We start from the raw sequence: 17,657 nt of genomic DNA on the forward strand, positions 1-17,657 counted from the left end.
GATTAAAGTAGTTATTATTAGCTGTGTGTGTGCGTGTGTGTGCGGGTGTGTGAATCCCTGTTAAACTGCAGCATTCCTCAGACATCGGTCTTCTATCAGCTGCTGTGAAAGCTGCTTTGTTGTTCAGCAGATGCACTGGATACCTGGAGCTGCATGTCAACAGTGGAGCTCGAAATGTTGAGATTGCAGATGGAAAAACTGTAAAAATGTGACTCATTAGATTTTTACCTTGATTTTATATGATCCATATATTCAAAACAAACTTTCATCTGTTTCCTCATAGCCCTACTTGTACTTTAATACTCTACTTTTGAGTAGAGTATTGACCTCTTCTTACATGACTGTCCATGCAGTACTTAGCAGAAACTGAAGTTTGTGAATACTGAGTTGTTGTTTATGTGGTCTAATGTTTTTACTGCTCTCACGTCCACATTATTCATAGACCTGTCTGTGTTGTTTATCTGCTCAGGCTTCTGCATTTTTGAGCCTCATTTTATTCCTTACCTGCAGCCAAACTTGTGCAGGACTGTTGATAAGGTGGAAGAACAAGAATGCACAGCAGTCGAGGGGGGAGAAGCACCCCGGGGCGTCAGATGCTGACATTCTTGAACTCAGCGGTGCGGCGCAGCTCTTTAATGTCAACTTACATGATGTCTTTTTCTCTCTCTCTCTGGTTTCAGTCATTTCAAGGCAGTCAAGGAAGAGCCTATCTGTTTAATTCAGTGTAAGTATGACTCTCACACCTCCAGCTCACCTTCCTTGTTTCTCATATAAGCAGTCTGACCTATAGCTTAGTTTGGCTTTAAAACACAGTTCAGTTATCTGAATTCTTCTTTCACTCCACTTTGCTTTCAACATTTGCCACTTTCATCAGTTGAAACACCATGTTAGCTGATCAAATGTTGAAAGCACTTTCTTCTTAACTGCACAGGCCAAAATTTAGAAGTGAAAGAGGAACGATCACCTCCACTAACCCCGTTCACTTCTGCAGAATTTGTCGGAGTAGCCATTTACAGTTATTTTGATAAGTTCTACTCAGCACATGCTTTATGCACGCACATAATCACTGTTCAGGAAAAGCACACTTAAAGCAACCCATCCTTTAATTAATAGTTCCCACCCCCATGTCCTCATAGATGCACACATTCCAGTGATGAGGGTTCATAGGAGGAAATGTTGTGCCGGGATGCTTCTTTGTACACCTGCATCTTATCAGTGCACTGCTGCAGCCAGAGCTGTTAGCATGAGATGCACATAAATTTTCATGCTCTCGGAGCATGGATCTGTCATGCATGCAGACTGCACCACAGTTGGCTTACAAACACCTCCTTTAGGTGGCCTCTGTGGGTTCATAAAATGATATTGCATGCCAGAAAATTTAACTACAAACACTCAAAGGAACTGCAGATTTCTGGCACCATAGTGACTCAGAAACAGTCTGGTTCCAGTTTGCAGCAGCCAAGCCCAGCAAGCGCTGATTTATTTGGTGTTTTTCAGGTCAAACGATGTCAAAATAATTGTAGTTTTCAGTTTAGATCACACACATGACCAGTTCAGCTTTTGCACTATTTCTAATCATGTTTTAATGAGTCCAGTCATTAATTTATCATTTGACCTGGAAACAAACAAATCATTTCTTACCGGTGAACACAGGACGAACTTCCATTCTTTCAGAGTTTCAGTCCGTGCTGCAGAAAAAGCTGGTTAGCATTCATCTCTTTGAACCTGAGAGCAAGTTTTACCGGTCTATTTCTTGGTTGGTTGGTTTTTGGGACTCTGCTCTCAGTCTTAATGAACCGCGCAGAAGCCGCCCCCCTCTCTGCCCCCCAGAGCCCCGAGACATTTTGAGACAGTGTTGCTTTTCAGCAGCTTCGTGCCACCCGACTCTGAATTACATTGTTTCACCTGTCACAATGAATCGAATGAGAGAAGCAGTCTACGGGCGTCTGAATAAATGATTCCGAACAATGTGAAAGCAACCGAACCCCTGAGACAAAGCTTATGGTGCGCTGCAGGTAAAAAGACATTTAGGCTGAAAAACAGAAACATTTGTGGTGGAGGGAAAAAACTAAAGGTTTGCAGACATCTACCGGTTGCTTGGTTACATATAATAATTTCAAAAGGAGTGTGTTTCTCATGACGTGTTCGTTTAATTAAAACGCCACTCAAACTTCTCTGCAGCGCAGCGTTTTTAAAGGGCCAGTTCACCACAAAAAGCAGTCCAGTCAGTCTGCCTGGATTGTTTTGCTGTGAGTTATCAGACGTGTCTGCCTTTCTCCTCATGAGGCTGAGCATCAGGCGCTTTCGTGCAGAATTTTCTTTCTTGTGTCTACATCTGCCAACAAATCCAAGCGTGCAGCTCGCTGACAGTACGGGTCAGCCGAGGTAGACGTGAATGTTTACATATTCTCACACCGTCACAGGTTGCTGCACCTCTGCGCGGCAATACCAGTTCGTCAGCAAATTAAGTAAGACGCCAAGGTTCGTGGTATTTTCAAGGAAAGGCTGACGTCTGTAGAGCTGATGTGTCCCTACCTGGTAAATTTAAAGCAGAGGATTTAACAACACAACAAAGATTTTGGGGGCAAACTAAGAGCAAAGTGTCAGCGTCGAGTCATTCTTAACACGTTTATCTTTGCTTTGCTTTCACTCCTGAAACTTTCTGCAAGAAAATAAGATTCGGTCTATACAAAATGGTTTAGGTAGATTTAGGCGCGATCGTGGCTCAAGAGTTGGCAGTTCGTCTTGTAACTGGAAGGTTGCCGGTTCGAGCCCCGGCTCGGACAGTCTCGGTCGTTGTGTCCTTGGGCAAGACACTTCACCCGTTGCCTACTGGTGGTGGTCAGAGGGCCCGGTGGCGCCCCAGGGCAGCTGTGGCTTGCCATCACCAGTGTGTGAATGGGTGGATGACTGAATGTAGTGTAAAGCGCTGTACAAATACAGGCCATTTACCATATTTAATCACAGGGCCTCTATTTATGCTCTGCTTTAATTTCCTTGACCCTTGTGACCTTTCCTGATCTCCCTGCCTTCCTTACAGGGTGAATGTCGGCTGCGGGCCAGCAGAGGAGCGGGTTCTCCTCACAGGTTTACATGCTGTGGCTGATATCTACTGTGAAAACTGTAAAACCACCCTTGGCTGGAAATATGTAAGTAATTTGCTATTTCAACTTTCCCCGTCTGTCTTGATGGATCACTTAAGGCTGCTGCTTTGTTGTTTTGCATCTGTGTGGTTTTTCTAGTTTCTGAGAGAACACATTATGCTGTTACAGGTCAGAAGAACGAGGTTGCTCTCATTAAAGAAACTGTGACACTTTTTCTTTTTTTAAATACTCAGGTTTTTGTTTGGGCTCAGAGATTGAACACTCTGTGGTATCCAAGTGTGCAAGATAATTACAGTGCCGAAAGGTTGGCTGCAGACAGCCAGGCTGGTACCTCTGAGAGTCTACAGTGATTAAATGTCAGGCCGTTTTGAAGAGGCTTGTCCTGGTAATTGTGTGAAAAGAGTATAGAAGGGTGTAAAATAACTGAACACGGTATAAAGACAGGGACTCACTTAAAGCTGCTGCTTCAGTGACAAAAACAATTAGAGATTCTCCGAAAAGCCCTGCAAGCAAAGCAGAGCAGGGCTGGTTTACAAGGCAAACCAGGCTGAGCAAATATTCACAGAAGCAGACTCGCACGAGTCTCCCGGAGCTCAGCAGGGCCGGGACATATGCCGGAAATCATACAGCACTTACCGAGATGCACTGCCGGTCTGGAAGTTTAGACCTTTGAACGAAGCGATTTGGACACCGGAGGAAATATTTCTCATATTTCTCTCTGCGTCTCTCAAAGCCCTGCTGTTCTCTGACGGTGATGTGATAGATGGTGATAGTGCTACATCAATGTGTTCATCTTGGATGCTTGAATGCTGCCTCTACGCTTCCCATGTTCTCCATATAAAAAAGGGCTGGGACAAAGTCGCCAGTCTTTCTGTCCTTTTGGGGGGTTTTAAAAACAATTAAAAAAAAAAAAAAACGGAAGATGTAAGCGTGCCAGATTTTAGCAAAGCTGCTAATTTACATCAGCAGTCCCTGCAGAGCACGTTAGTCTATATGATGCACCGGTGATGGTTACAAAGATGCACCGATATAGGAGAAAAGTAAAGTGAGCACAGATGAGCCACTGAGATATGAAGCGCAGCTGTTTATTGCTCTTTTTCCACTTGTATTCCCACTGTCACTCGTTTTGTTTGATAATGTGTTTTTCTTTTTCCTGATTCTCTGATGTTTTTCCTCTTTTAACAGGAGCACGCGTTTGAAAGCAGTCAAAAGTACAAAGAGGGAAAGTTCATCATCGAGCTGGCTCACATGATCAAGGACAACGGGTGGGAGTGACGCTCCGCCTCTCCGTTTGTTTTTCTTGTTTTTGTTGTTGTTTTTCTGACCTGGGAATGCTCTTTATCGAACTACAGGGGGAGGGCGCTCGTCCGGCCCTCCCTCCACCAGCCCCCACACTTTCCTAACAGTTAAAAAAATCAAACACCTCCACCTTCCCGCCTTCTCCACGTGCACACGCACCCACCTGCTCATTGTGAAAATGAACAAACGGCGACCGCCGAGTGGAGCGACTCGTTGAAAAATGACGTCATGTGAGTCCCGCCGTTACTTCCCCAGAGCTTTTGGGATCGACCCCGCCCACTCTCAACCCGCCGCCGCCCCACCGAAACACGCTTACAAGTGATTGTGGTGACGTGTCGACCACTATGCGAAGGAAGAGAGAGACTTCACCGAGAGGACGTTTCTTTCTTTTCTTGATGGTTATTTTAATGTTATTTGCTTCAGTTTTAACGTCGGGTTTGGTAAAGATTTGGTTTGGCAGCCGATGGATGTTACTGGTTAGCATTATATTTTATTTCCCTGTCAAGTCTGTGTTTATTCATTTTGTCGGCTTGGTGTATCTCTGCCTCTAGCTGAGCATGCTTTTCTTTGCTAATGTCCAAATGAGTAATCAGGGATGGGTGAGGAGCAGAGGGGGAAAGGGAGTTTATCGTAGTTGCAAATATGTAGCAGCATCTTGCTTTCTTTCTTTTTTTCTTTTTTAAAGAGGCAAAGAATGAGTTTGCAGTATTGTGGAATTTTATACCTGATATTTTTCTGTTTTTACCCTTTTTTTCGACTTTCTTTTTCCCTCTTTCTGGTACTTTTCAGCACCCAAAAGCATTGAAAGCAGCACCTAGTATTCGTTTGACATAAATGGGTATATATATACGTATACATAGATCTATAGATACATATTTGTAGTGTTTGGCTAATTGCGATTGTGGCTGGTCCCAGTTTGCAGCAGTACCACGAGTGAAAGACGAAAAAGGAGCAGAAATGGTTATTAGACTGGGGATCCTTCCATCAGTGCCCACACATCATAAAACACGATGACAGAGTGTATTATCCCATTGTCTGGTAATGAAACAATAAGAGACACACTTACATATGAATATAAATACACATACTATGATTACATAACCATAAATACTATGAAAATGTTCGTAGTACGTCGATATTGGAACATGGTTTCTATATATATATATTTGCTGTCACGCACATATGTATATATGCATATTACTGTGTGTATATATGCATTTTGTGTGTGTGGTCATGCATTATACAGTGGCATACTTGAACGACTTCGTTTGCACTTTGCAGAGGCGTTTGGTCCATCGCGGTTTGGAGGCAAAATGTTTGTTCGCTCTCGTTTCCCAATGGCCTTCTCACAGATGAACGACAGATTGTTGGAGATGGAAAGGAAGCTGGAGCAGCAGGGCTTTGTCGACTCTGGTATGCTTAGCAGCTGCCTGTTAGATACTTTGAGGAAATTTGGTGTCATTTTGTTTAAATTCCGGGTTTCCTCTCACTTCTTCCACACCACAAAGTAGTTTCCAATTTTTTGCTGCTATCCTGGAAATCCCGCCGCTTCGCCCCGTTCTTCTAGATCTTTTGCACTTTACGTCCTTCTCTCTCTCTCGGAGCGTATGAATCGTCTCTTTGTGGACAGCATCTGTGATTTGCCTCCAAGCCGTATGAATCTTGTGCCTCTTCAAAACACGAACGGCCTCCCTCTACTTGTTTTCTTTTCTTTTTCCTTCTGTTGTGCAGTGCATAACTCTGAAAACTTTCATGTGAACCGATGTGTCTTCCCCTTCCCTTCGCCCCCTTCCTGGTTCAAAGAAGTAGCCCTCGAAATAACATTTTTCACCAAAATCCTCAGAGCTCTATGGATAACAGAGACTTGGTATATATACACACATATATTTTCTACGTTCAGATTTAAAGGTGCAAAAACAGATGGATATTCAGTATATTATTTCTCAGAGTAAAGCAAAGAGGAGGAAGAGGTTGCCCGGGACTTGTTGGACTTTTTAATCAGAGGGATAAAAAAGATGGCAGCAGGTGATGGTGTGGGCAGGGTGGGACACGATGGGAGAGATTTAAAAAAAATTAAAAAATTAAAAAAAAATCAGCAGTGATTGATTACTTTGCCGGCAAGGTCAGTCAGATCACACGACCTTTTAACCTAAAACTATGACAATGCAAACCCTTGATAGTTAGCAGTGATACCTACTTGAAATATAAATACATAAACAGCTAAGATATTGGCCCGTGTTACAGTTTTTGTACATAAAGTAACATATTTAAGGTTTTATACGTATTTCTACTGGGTTAGTTCTTTTACTTCCCCTACTTGAAGCACTTTTGTTCACCGTACCTCTGGCTGTGTGGTGTCTGGCGTGTGCGCATACATGCATGTGTGTTAATCCACATGCATGCCTGCACACCAAAGCGAATGTTTACCTTCTCTTCCTCAGTTTTCCCCTCTTTCCTTTTTGAGTTTTCCTGGTGTGTTTTTTTTCTTCCCTTTCACAGCTGTTTGGTTTCGCTGTCTCGCCCGCTGATCTGCGAGGTTGACAGCCAGGTTAGTTTGTTTGGAAGTGATTTATCCCCCGTTTGGTTTGTTTGCTTTTTTTTTCTGTTAGCTTGTTTATTTAGCTGGTGTGGTAAGAGCCCGTTAGAGGGCCGGTGTTTAGGTCTCTGCTGAGCCATGTAGACGTTGAGGGCGAGCTGGAATCTCCCACCATGTCGCAGGGAGAGCCTTTACCAAGACCCTTTGGCCACCACAGTCAGTGTCTCCTGTGCTGAGGGCTTTCAGGTGTAGAAATGCACCCTGTGGCAGCTATGTCGGAGGTCGTTAGTTTGCGGCAACACTGACTGTGAATATCTGATTGTATTTTTTGAACGTATTCATTCTCGTGGTGTTTTTCTTTTTTTGTGTAAAAGTGAACTGTTACTCCCCTTATCTATTTGATCGAATGGCTTGTTTTGATGATAATAGCCTGTTTTAGTCACATCTCAGTTCTGGTGCTGCATCCTTTCGATGTTTTGCAGGACACGCAGGGCCTGTCAAACGCAGGCAAGAATTTGCAGGTCTGTCCAACAACTTAATGCATAGAGTGTTGAGCGCAGCTGCAAGAGTTAACCCCGTAGCATCGTTTGGGCGTGTGCTCAGAGGTGCAACAAACTTCTTTGCAGATGTCGTATCAAACTTTTAATGGCCTGTTTTTGAGTCCAAATTCTAAAGTATTGAAAGATGATGTGAAAGATTTGAGGTCCTTCAGCCAGAACTAGCTTGTCTTTCCATTTCCTGGTAACAAGCTGGAAAACTACAGACTGGAAGGCCATCGGATCAAACAGTCATTGCATTAAAGCCATGTCTTCTTCCACATGTCGTGAGATTTGGTCAGTTTAAAGCTACAAACATTAGATCGTTAGATGCTCGAAGGTTGCAGCTCCTGAACTATGATGAGCTTTTATTAAAACAGCAAAGTCTGATTGCATTAACATAACAATGCCACAGCCCCTGCCTTTAGGTTGGTTTACCTCTGTGAACTTTCCACACACTCAGTCTCACAAGACCAGCACCGGTAGCAAAATTTGGAAAGAAATCTACCTAACAGGACTGTTTGTGTCTACCTGAATCATTACTGAATGCACACACACAGTTGTACGATTTCCCTCTGCTACATGCACACAGCCAGTTTCTCTTGAGGACCTCCACATGGCAGCAGCAGCAGTTTCTGGGAGCGACCCGACTGCAGAGCCTCTGTACTCTTCCCTTCGATAAGTCAGTCAAAATTGAACCAACAAAAAGCAGCTGCCAGTGTCACCGCCAGTGCGTACCAAATAAAGACCCAGGCTCTATCGAATGCATCAGTGTCATGTGTCAGCGGGCAGGAACGAAGCCAGGGGCCACGGTCGATGGGCCCCTGGAGATTCGACTGCGATACCAAAATCAAAGAGTAGAAAACCTGTCACCTATGACATTGTCTTTCTGTAGAATGTTTTGATTCTCTGAAATACAGCGTCAAAGCAGCCTGGATGAAAAATGTAGATATTTGCTGCTGAAAACTGTTTACTTTTTATTGTTGTTCTGTTGTTATCGTGGCACTGGCTACCTACTTTTTGCGCTCTGTTACTGTCTAAACAGGATGTTGATCAAAGGCTAGATGGGTATACGGGGAAAAGACTGTACAAGTTCTTTTCTTAGGACTGTTAAACTACAGTTTGAGGTCTAAAAGCATGTTGTATTTATGATGTCGTGCCTGTTTTTTGTTTTTCTTTCTTCCTAAATTTAAAAGCAAATATTCTGCTTTTTATTTGACTACATTGCTTTGCATTCTGTCTTATTAAAGCCATGTCACATGTCTGTTTTCACTCTAATGTAAACTATCAGATATCACAATAAAATTTTCAATGGCATTAAGTCTGTTTGTCAGAAGGTGTCATTATTTTTACATTTTAAATTTCATATGCCATTTTCCGTAGCACATTAACTTTTTCTGAATGTGTGCAAGTAAGACAGCTTTTTGTATATTACATTTTTAAACATATACAATCTAAAGATTATGCAACTTTTATTATTTATATTTTGAAATGTAAAGAGTAAGCAACCAAGTGCTACTAATGAAATCACTTGATTAATTAATCATTAATCAGAATGACCCTCCATAAACGTCATAAACATCAGCCATGAGAGAAGCAACTGTTGCCACTTTCGAGGAACTGAAGTCCATCATTCTACAGTTTTTCAGAACAATCTCCCCCGGAGTCGATGTTCCCACAAATTCACCCCAAGGTCAGACCATACAAAAAAAATCCACCTCTCAGAGTCTGCAGGCCTTGGTTAGCTTGTTAAATGTTAAAGCTCGTGAAAATTACAATTAGAAGAAACTTGAACTCTTATGGATTGTTTGGAAGGCCTCTTTTCTCCAAAAAGGACATAGTACCATAGCTTAGGTTTGAAAAGTTCTGAAGAAAGACTTCTGGAACAATGGCCTTTGGGACAGACGAGTCCAAAGTGGTGATGTTTAACCTCCTAGGACCTGGCATCCACATATGTGGACATCACATTTTGGGTTATTTAGACCAAAATACTCAATTTTTCTCTACAAGGGCCTGATATCCACTTACGAGGACGTTATACGGCTACTGTTCTATCAAAATTTTAAACGAATATCCTCATATGTGGCACTTTTTTTTTCTTAAAAACAAAAATAAGGTAAAAAAAAATCTGGTAATTCTTTGTTTTTACATTCTTTAGGTCCCAATCAGCCCAAATATCAAAGAGAAAGGAAAAATGCATGCCGTGGAAGAGTTCGGGTCTTAGGAGGTTAACATAAGGCACAGCACCACTTTGGGAGAAAACCAAATCAGCATATCAGGACAAACACCTCACAAACTGTCAGCACGGTGGTGGAGGGGTGATGATTTAGGCTTGTTTCGCAGTCGACCATGAACTCCTCTGTGTACCAAAGTATCCTAGAATCAATGTGAGCTCATCTGTCTGACAGCTAAAGTTTGGCTGATCTGAGTCATGCAACAGGACAATGATGCCAAGCATGGCAACAGAATAAGTGAAAAAGAAAAAACCTCAAGCTGATGCGTTGGCACTATCAAAGTCCAGACCTCAACCTGATAGAAATGCTTTCAGGGGGGACGCACAGTAAATCTGCCTGGGACAGCATCAAACTCAGCTTTCTGCAAATAGCCTTGCAGCATATGGGTCACCTGCTCAGCCCAGTGAGCTACACTGACACTCAGTAAAATGATTGCTGCTCTAAAAGCGAATCATGGGATGTTCTTCATTTCTCACACACTGCTTCTGCTATTCGGCTTACAGTTTACCAAATAAAATAAAAAAAGTGTAATATGTCGTGTGTTGTTGTTCTTCTAAAGCTGTGATTGCCTCATTTGAAAACCTGCGAAGGACCAGACAACTGCTTATCATGTCCTGATACGTAGATTCAAAGTCTGTAACTGTTGACTGTAATATATATACTTTTTCTGTCTTTGTGCACTAAACTGTTAAGGTGAGTTAGTTTAAATGGTTATTCCCTTATACATTTTTTGTGAGCACGGATAAACAACAAGAATGCAAAAATTAGACAATGGTTATGTGCTTATTTGAGCACCATAAAAAGCCCTGAAAGTGATAATGTAAATTAGACCAGAGCACTGGCCTGGAGCATTTAAAACAGGGATGCAGCTGAAAGAGGAACTGGTCTGTGGTGGATGTCATGTCTGTGAAAGGTGATGAAATGAACTTTGACAGTTTACCACAGAGGCGAAACTTCTTCATTGAATATTACAGGCCTTGCAGGAAATATGGGCTTTAAATGTAAAACAATTACTGAGGCATGAAATTCACGAGTCTCCTTTCTGATGTGCAAGTGTGGAGGGTTGTCAGGTCATTTCTTCAAAACACAAAGAACTGCAGGTGACAGTGCTTTTTGTTTTCAGTTTGTGCAGCTGAAGAGTCGGACGTCAGCAGTTGTGTGTTTCATCGACTGCAGCCGCACTTCCTTTTACCCGGTTTGACTGTTGGCTCAGTGCCAAAGGGCATAGGGTCATAAATATATATATAAATAATTCTAATTATTTTTAGCAGGTCTCCAAGTGACAAACAGTGAATTCTTCAGGGGGGAAGCTTTATATAAATTAAACAAGACTATACTGTGGGATTGGGAATTGACAGTTTATTGATGAATAAATTTAGTCTGCACAGCTTCCTCAGATTTCTTGACTATATTTTCTGAGCTTCGGAGCTGTTTTGTTTTGTTTTGCAGTTACACTGTGACTATCTTCACTTCTATGACACTCAACTGTTCTCAGTTTCATGGTCAAGTGAGGCCTTTCCCTCATTATTCCATGAAACATTTAGCAGAGAAAAGATTCCAAGACTTGAACTTGGATTTTGGGAGCTGTTCACTGGAAGTTACAACGTGATGTCCAACAATGGAAATGAAGGAGGACTTCAACAGTTCAAACCAAATGAAACCTAACAGAGAGATCATACCACCACATCATCTGGCAAACATGGTGGGGGATTGTTATGTATGAGCGTGCATGTAGAAACAGCTCACTAGTGTTTATTAATGTGACGGCAGATAGTCGTAGGATGAATTGTGACGTGTACAGGGCTGTACTCTCTGCTCAGAGTCAGACAAAACTGACTGGACCGTGCTTCAGAGAGGACATGGATAAATAAACCAAAGCAAAATGCAAAAGCAGTCCAAGAGTTTCTCAGGGCAAAGAAATGAGATATTATGAGATATATATATGAGAGACTGAAGACAAAACTGAAGGCAGAAAGACCCTCAAATAAAGCAGGTCTTTAATTGCAAAGTATTTCAAATATGAATAAAAATGATGGCAATTCCTAAACAGTTGATGCAAAATTGTTTTTAAACCCCTTGAAATAAACCCAAAATTCTGCACTTCAAATTGATTGTTTGATTTAGAAGCCGATGTCACTGTGTACAGATGCCCTAAAATATGAGGGGTCGTAAGATGTTTAATGGGTCACAAAGAAGGAAAAATAAAAGTTCTGCCCTATAAATTTTCTTTTACTATATTTTGTTAAGTTTTGTTCCTCCTGTTTTCTGGTTTGCTCGAGTGAAGTACAATGTTACAATGTTCACTTTTGAATGCAGTCCCAAGAGTTTCAGTTTCAGCTGAGATTTATATTGGTTCTTCTGTTCTCACAACAGTTTTGCTTTTATCTCACAGGTTAATCATTCTCTGTTTGGGTGAGTTAGACTGACACAGCGAGTACCTCAAACAGAAAGGTTGCTGTTTTATAACTGATCTTTACTTCCCTCAGTATCATCATATCCATATCATGGTCATACATGTGACGGTATCTCACAACAACAAAGGCAAGAATTCTGCTAAAGTATAAAAAATGTGAATTCCTTGCAAACAACTTTAAACAGATTATTTAAAATGACTATAGCCTGCAATGGTATGAAGATAAAGACAGTGCAGTGGGGGGATTGGTATTTAAATTTAATATGATGGATAAAAGAAGACTGGAACATTTTCCTCCTCTCTCATAAAAGTATTTTTTTTAATCATATTTGATGAGTGTGAAGGCCCGAGGTGACGAATGAATCTCACTACCGCTCTCCCAGCAGCCGCTCAGTCTGTTCTCACTCACAATTGTTTAACCTGCAATAGCTCAAAGTAAAGGAGTTATTTGAATTTGAATGTCTGTATTATGAGAATAACTGTGCATTATATATGTAAGGTCTGTGGAATAAACCTCAGGACTTTACATGCATCACGCACACACAATGACTCAGAATGACTCAACAGAAACTGTAGTACAAATAACAAACATGTTGTGTCAATGTCATATTTTAAATATCAAAATATATTATGTATAATAATATACATATAAGTTATTTGATATTAAAGTGCAAAAAACAAAGATATTGCATAAACAGTTAAGGAAGTACAATAATTTTAATATACTGTTAAATGTTTTTAACAATGAAAGAAACAATGACAGCCGTCTAAAAACAAGAAAACTGCAAAATAGTCCGTCTGCTTCTTTTAGATGCTTTCCCAGGCCTGTCGCTGTCTTTAGTGAGACTTGCTTTTCCTGCGATCATCCACCGCTGTTGTTTTCTATTATCCAGGCCTTTTATTTTAAGAAAAGTATTATAAGAAGTGTGTTGTTCTTTCTTTTTCCCCCAGAATATACTAAACTGTTGATTTTGTCTCGAGGCTTCCACACAGTAAATAACAAGCAGCGACATGGCAACCAGATCACAGAAAGCTGATGAAATTCAAGGACTTGAAGTGATAGCTGTTGAAATGAACCCACCCACCCACTTCACATCACCAGCTCTTGTTTCCAAGTCGCCAAATGTCTCTGATTCTCTGGTCTCTAATTGCCATGTCTCTGCTCAGACCCAGTAAGGATGAACAATTTCATTTGCATCGTAAGCTCACATGTTGTAGGTTCACAGTAAACAAAATGCCACATACAGAATCATCTCTAGACTGAACACCTGCTTAAAATAACAGTGCATCTTTAAAAATGTCATAATTTCAAATGAAAGCTAAGACTCTGCAGTTTAAGCCCATATTCATCACATAACTTTCCAAACAGAAGACATACATTTAACCATAAAGTCATTCTGTTATGTTTTCAGATGAGTTCAAAAACCTTCTTGTTTACCTTCATTTCTTCAAGCTTCTGTATTATTCCATCCTTGGTCTCTTTATTTCTTTACAGTTACACCCACTACTCCAGCCTAAAGTCATCAGAAGACACAGAAATGTAAACTTATTCCACAAAAAAGGCTGCCACACAATGAAATATCAATGCTTTGATCTCAGGAAGCTGTAATTTCTTTAAAAAATACACTTTTTTCAGTTTGTGGCATGTCAGTGAAACAAGAGAAAGACTGGCTGTCTTTTCCACCAAAAGACACTTTCTTATAATGGTTTTTAGAAGCATTAATTAATAGATAAATAAGAACTTTAGCGTGTGGCAGACAGACCAACCAGCAAAGAGGAAACTGCAGAAGTAATAAATGAGAAGCCTGATAGTTTTTTTAGCTGGTGGAGACCAAAAATGGAGCTAAAATAATTTAATCGGGATTTTAGTAAGATAATTTCATAGACAGACATCGCAGCAATTATGTGACAATAATATTTCATTACTTGTTGGATCCCATGTCTTCTCTCTCCTCTAATTTCTGTTTTGTCCTTTTCTTTCTTCTCTTTGCCTTCAACCAGTTGCAGTACAGGTCACCCAAACCTGCTTTAGCTGGAGGTCTCTGTGCTACTCACTGGTAAACAGTTTAACCCTTCAAATCCAAGTGTATCATATTTGATCCATGTGTTTTGTGAGTTTCTGAGACTTCTACATGATCAGCATGACTTTTTTTTACCCCCACAAAATGATATGAATTGCATGACACATTTTTAATAACTACATTGCAAAAATATTGCTTATGTAGCAAATGTGATTCAAATTAAAACTCATATATGCAGATTTAAATTTGATATATATTTTTATATAGTTTGTCTAAAGGTTCAACAAACACTCCATCATCAAAAAATGAAAGATTTCTGGCACTTATTTCATGGTTCAGGTTTTAAAGGCTCAGTTTTAATCAATTTATAACTGTAGCTGCATCAAAGCACCTTATCTTGTATAATTGAATCATTAATCAACTAATACATTTATTTATTGTCCTGTAAATTGCCCAAACACTCACAAATGTTTACTGGCTGAAAACTTTGTCAAGTGTGTATCGTGTATCAAAGTAAACTGAAAGCAGAAGCCAGATAAAACTTCGGCGTGCCGCATAATGCCACAAAATCTTATTTAACAAAGCTGTGCGTTTCAGTCCAGAAGAAGCGTCTGTCGGGCTCTGTGAAGTGTTGAGTCTGCTCTGCAGTGAGCAGCACAAATGAGGCTGTGGCAGAAAATACCCCAAAACCTGGGAGAACTTTGTGCGATGCTTCAAACCCACTATGGGTGAGTCACACCGTGTGTATTTATGCTGATTTGAGTGTACTGACCATTTAAAAGGTGTCACTGAGCTCTGGAGCTTTTATTTTGCAGAAAGATTATCTGACCTGCAGCTGCACAGCTTATTAAGCATGAATCATTTGGTAAAGTACAGCCAGTTCATTTGTTGTAATGACGGGAGCTCCTGTGACAGTACATACTTAGATAAATATTCTCTCCACGGTGCTTTCTATCTGTCTAGCTTGTGATGCTGATGCCCACACAGCCTCGTATTTTCATGTCCTTGAGGTGGCTGGCTTGTTTTCAAGCACAAAGCAGCCTGTCAGCCTCTAATTTATCCCACATTCTGCTTTTCTCTTAAGCTGCAGGACTATAAATGCATAATATTAATATAGATTTCCAAGTTATAGTTTTCAATATTGATTTGAAACTGTTTTAGACTTTTTATATCAGAGGCTGGTAAACTTATTGTAGTTTGTGGGGCGCAAACAGCCCAATTTAGAGGGGCCAGAGAACTAATATTACCAATGACCTGTAAAAACAAATACCTCAGAATGAATCCTCTGTTAGTATAAAGAAATACATTCTGAGAACATTCACATCAATTAAAGATGTGTACCCTGTCTTTTGCCTTGTGGCAGCTGGACAAGACCCAGTACTGTGACAAAGGGGACAAACCAAATTACACATAAAGGAATCTTAAACGCAACAAGACTCAAGATGGTAGAGTCAAAGCAAAAAATAAAACCTTGATCCACACCAAGCAGAGAAACACCTGATAATAAATACAACTCAAGTCAAGTGGCTTTATTGTCATTTTAACCATGTGTAATGATGCAGTGCACAGTGAAACGAGACAACGTTCCTCCAAGACCGCGGTGCTACATGTGACATGTAACAGACAATCAACACAGGACTACATAAAGTGCAAAGTGCAAAAATTGCAAAACCCCCAAAACAAACACTGTGCAACAGCAGACAGAACAGAACGACACAGACACGAGAATAGAAAGGTGCAAAATACTGAGCATTATGCAAAAAGTAACGTGTATGAAGGTGTGCGCGTGTACGAGATTGTGCAGATAAGTGACAATAGACAAACGACCATAATAGAGACACATCAGCATGTCTCCACGAGTTTATAGTCTACGAAACAGATCTGTAAAATGATAGAAAAAGTACTGGCAGTCTGCTCCATGATTTCCTGTATAATTCACAGAAAACTAAACTGTCATCTAAGCTGATTTACTGCCCTTTAGCAAAGCCACCCGCAGGTCGGGTTGTGGAACTCTTGGCAGATCACTTTGTCCCCAGGCCATACTTTTGACATGTTTTTATTCGATATAAATATATCTATAACTTCTAAAAAGTATTTTCATTTACACACTCAATACTTATTTGTGGCTCCTTCACCATGAATTACTGCATCAGTGTGGTTTGGCACAGAGGTGCTCAGCTTGTAGCTGCTGGGGTGTTACTCACAGCCCAGGTTGCTTTGATAACTCACCTGTATTTTTGGGTGTTTCTTATCTTTCGTTTGATAATGTGTAATAAGGGGAAAGGAGAAGGAAGAGGGAGGTCCTTTTCCATCGGGTGGAAAGCAGCTAAAACAAACAAAGTTCATGATCATCAACCGCAACCCATTACTCTGGTGGTGTTTATTGAAACAGTCCAAGAGATACACAATATACTAAAACTCAAAACAAACTATTCAAATAAGACACTGGATTCTACATTTGTATGCAAACCATCCAGATCGAAATAAAAACTGCTTGAAATATTTCACTGCACGTGTAATAAATAGAGATTATGTGATGTTAAGTGTAAAAATGTTACTTTTTCCTGAGAGTCTACATTTTTGACATACTCATACTGTATAATCTGTATAATCCAAAGTTATATATACAGTTGCAAGAAAGCAGACCAGCTAGAATCATCTATCATCTCCTGAGAGTCCAGCTGAGTGTCCTCAGTGCCCAGATGTTTACAGACTGCTGTTCAGAGAAGAGGGGATCCACACAGCACTCAACCTCTTTTAGGATGTGTTGCTGCCTTAAAACTCCAAAAGAGCTAACCTTTTGTTTTGTTCTATGGTAAATAAAATGTGATTTTATTTGATTTCCGGATCATTGCATTCTGTTTTCATTTACACTTCACACAGCATCTCACTAGTAATTGAGGTTGTACTGTAATTTATGAATTTTTTCAAACGTTTAGACGAACTTTAGAGAAAAAAAGATGTTTTGGGTTTTTTAAAATCATTCTTTTTGTTTACTGATGACTGAGTGCAGTTATGAGACACAGACCAGGCAGCCCAGAGTGAGAATCTAACCTTTACTTTGTAAGGTCCATTTCCTGTGTGCAGATAGAGCGGCAGGCAGGGGGAATATGGATGGGTGTGCTGTTGGTGTTGTGATGGCTGCAGATAGCTAACAGCAGCACACCCTGACTGTTTATGTCTGCGCGTGTTACTCACATGTTCACTGTCCTCACGTTTCCTGTCCTACTTCTCTTGCACAGGAGGGTCTCTCTCTCGGTCTCGGTGGAAGGCTGTTTTCTTTTGTTCACACTCTGTCATTTCATCCACAGACAGGTTGTGATGTGAGAGCGGAGGGAGGGATAAAGAGAAGTGTTTGGGTGTGAGGGAAGCATGAGGAGTGAGAGGTAAACTGAGAACATGAGGGTAATGAAATCTTTCCATACTATTTCTCTGCTTTCTGCTAGAGGATTTAATGCAAATATGCATGCCGTTCATGCATAAACAGAAATACTTGACGTGGAATCTCAGTTCA

The 17,657-nt window shown here is 40.6% G+C and overlaps 1 protein-coding gene across 3 annotated transcripts in view; it reads left to right on the plus strand.

Annotated features, from left to right (window-relative positions):
- The window catches only part of LOC102202762 (protein yippee-like 1), a 30,472-nt gene extending 21,685 nt beyond the window's left edge, over nt 1-8,787 (plus strand). For all 3 annotated transcript variants that reach the window (XM_005730526.1, XM_005730527.2, XM_005730529.1), the window contains exons 3-5: nt 681-724; nt 3,041-3,149; nt 4,290-8,787. In XM_005730526.1, the coding sequence (XP_005730583.1) occupies nt 681-724; nt 3,041-3,149; nt 4,290-4,379 (243 nt within the window). In that variant the 3' untranslated portion in view covers nt 4,380-8,787. The remainder of the gene's footprint in view (nt 1-680; nt 725-3,040; nt 3,150-4,289) is intronic.
- Nucleotides 8,788-17,657: the final 8,870 nt, after the last annotated feature.

The sequence above is a fragment of the Pundamilia nyererei genome, unplaced genomic scaffold, assembly GCF_000239375.1.
Source record: "Pundamilia nyererei isolate P.nyererei 1_Seehausen unplaced genomic scaffold, PunNye1.0 scaffold00038, whole genome shotgun sequence".
NCBI classification, from domain to species: domain Eukaryota; kingdom Metazoa; phylum Chordata; class Actinopteri; order Cichliformes; family Cichlidae; genus Pundamilia; species Pundamilia nyererei.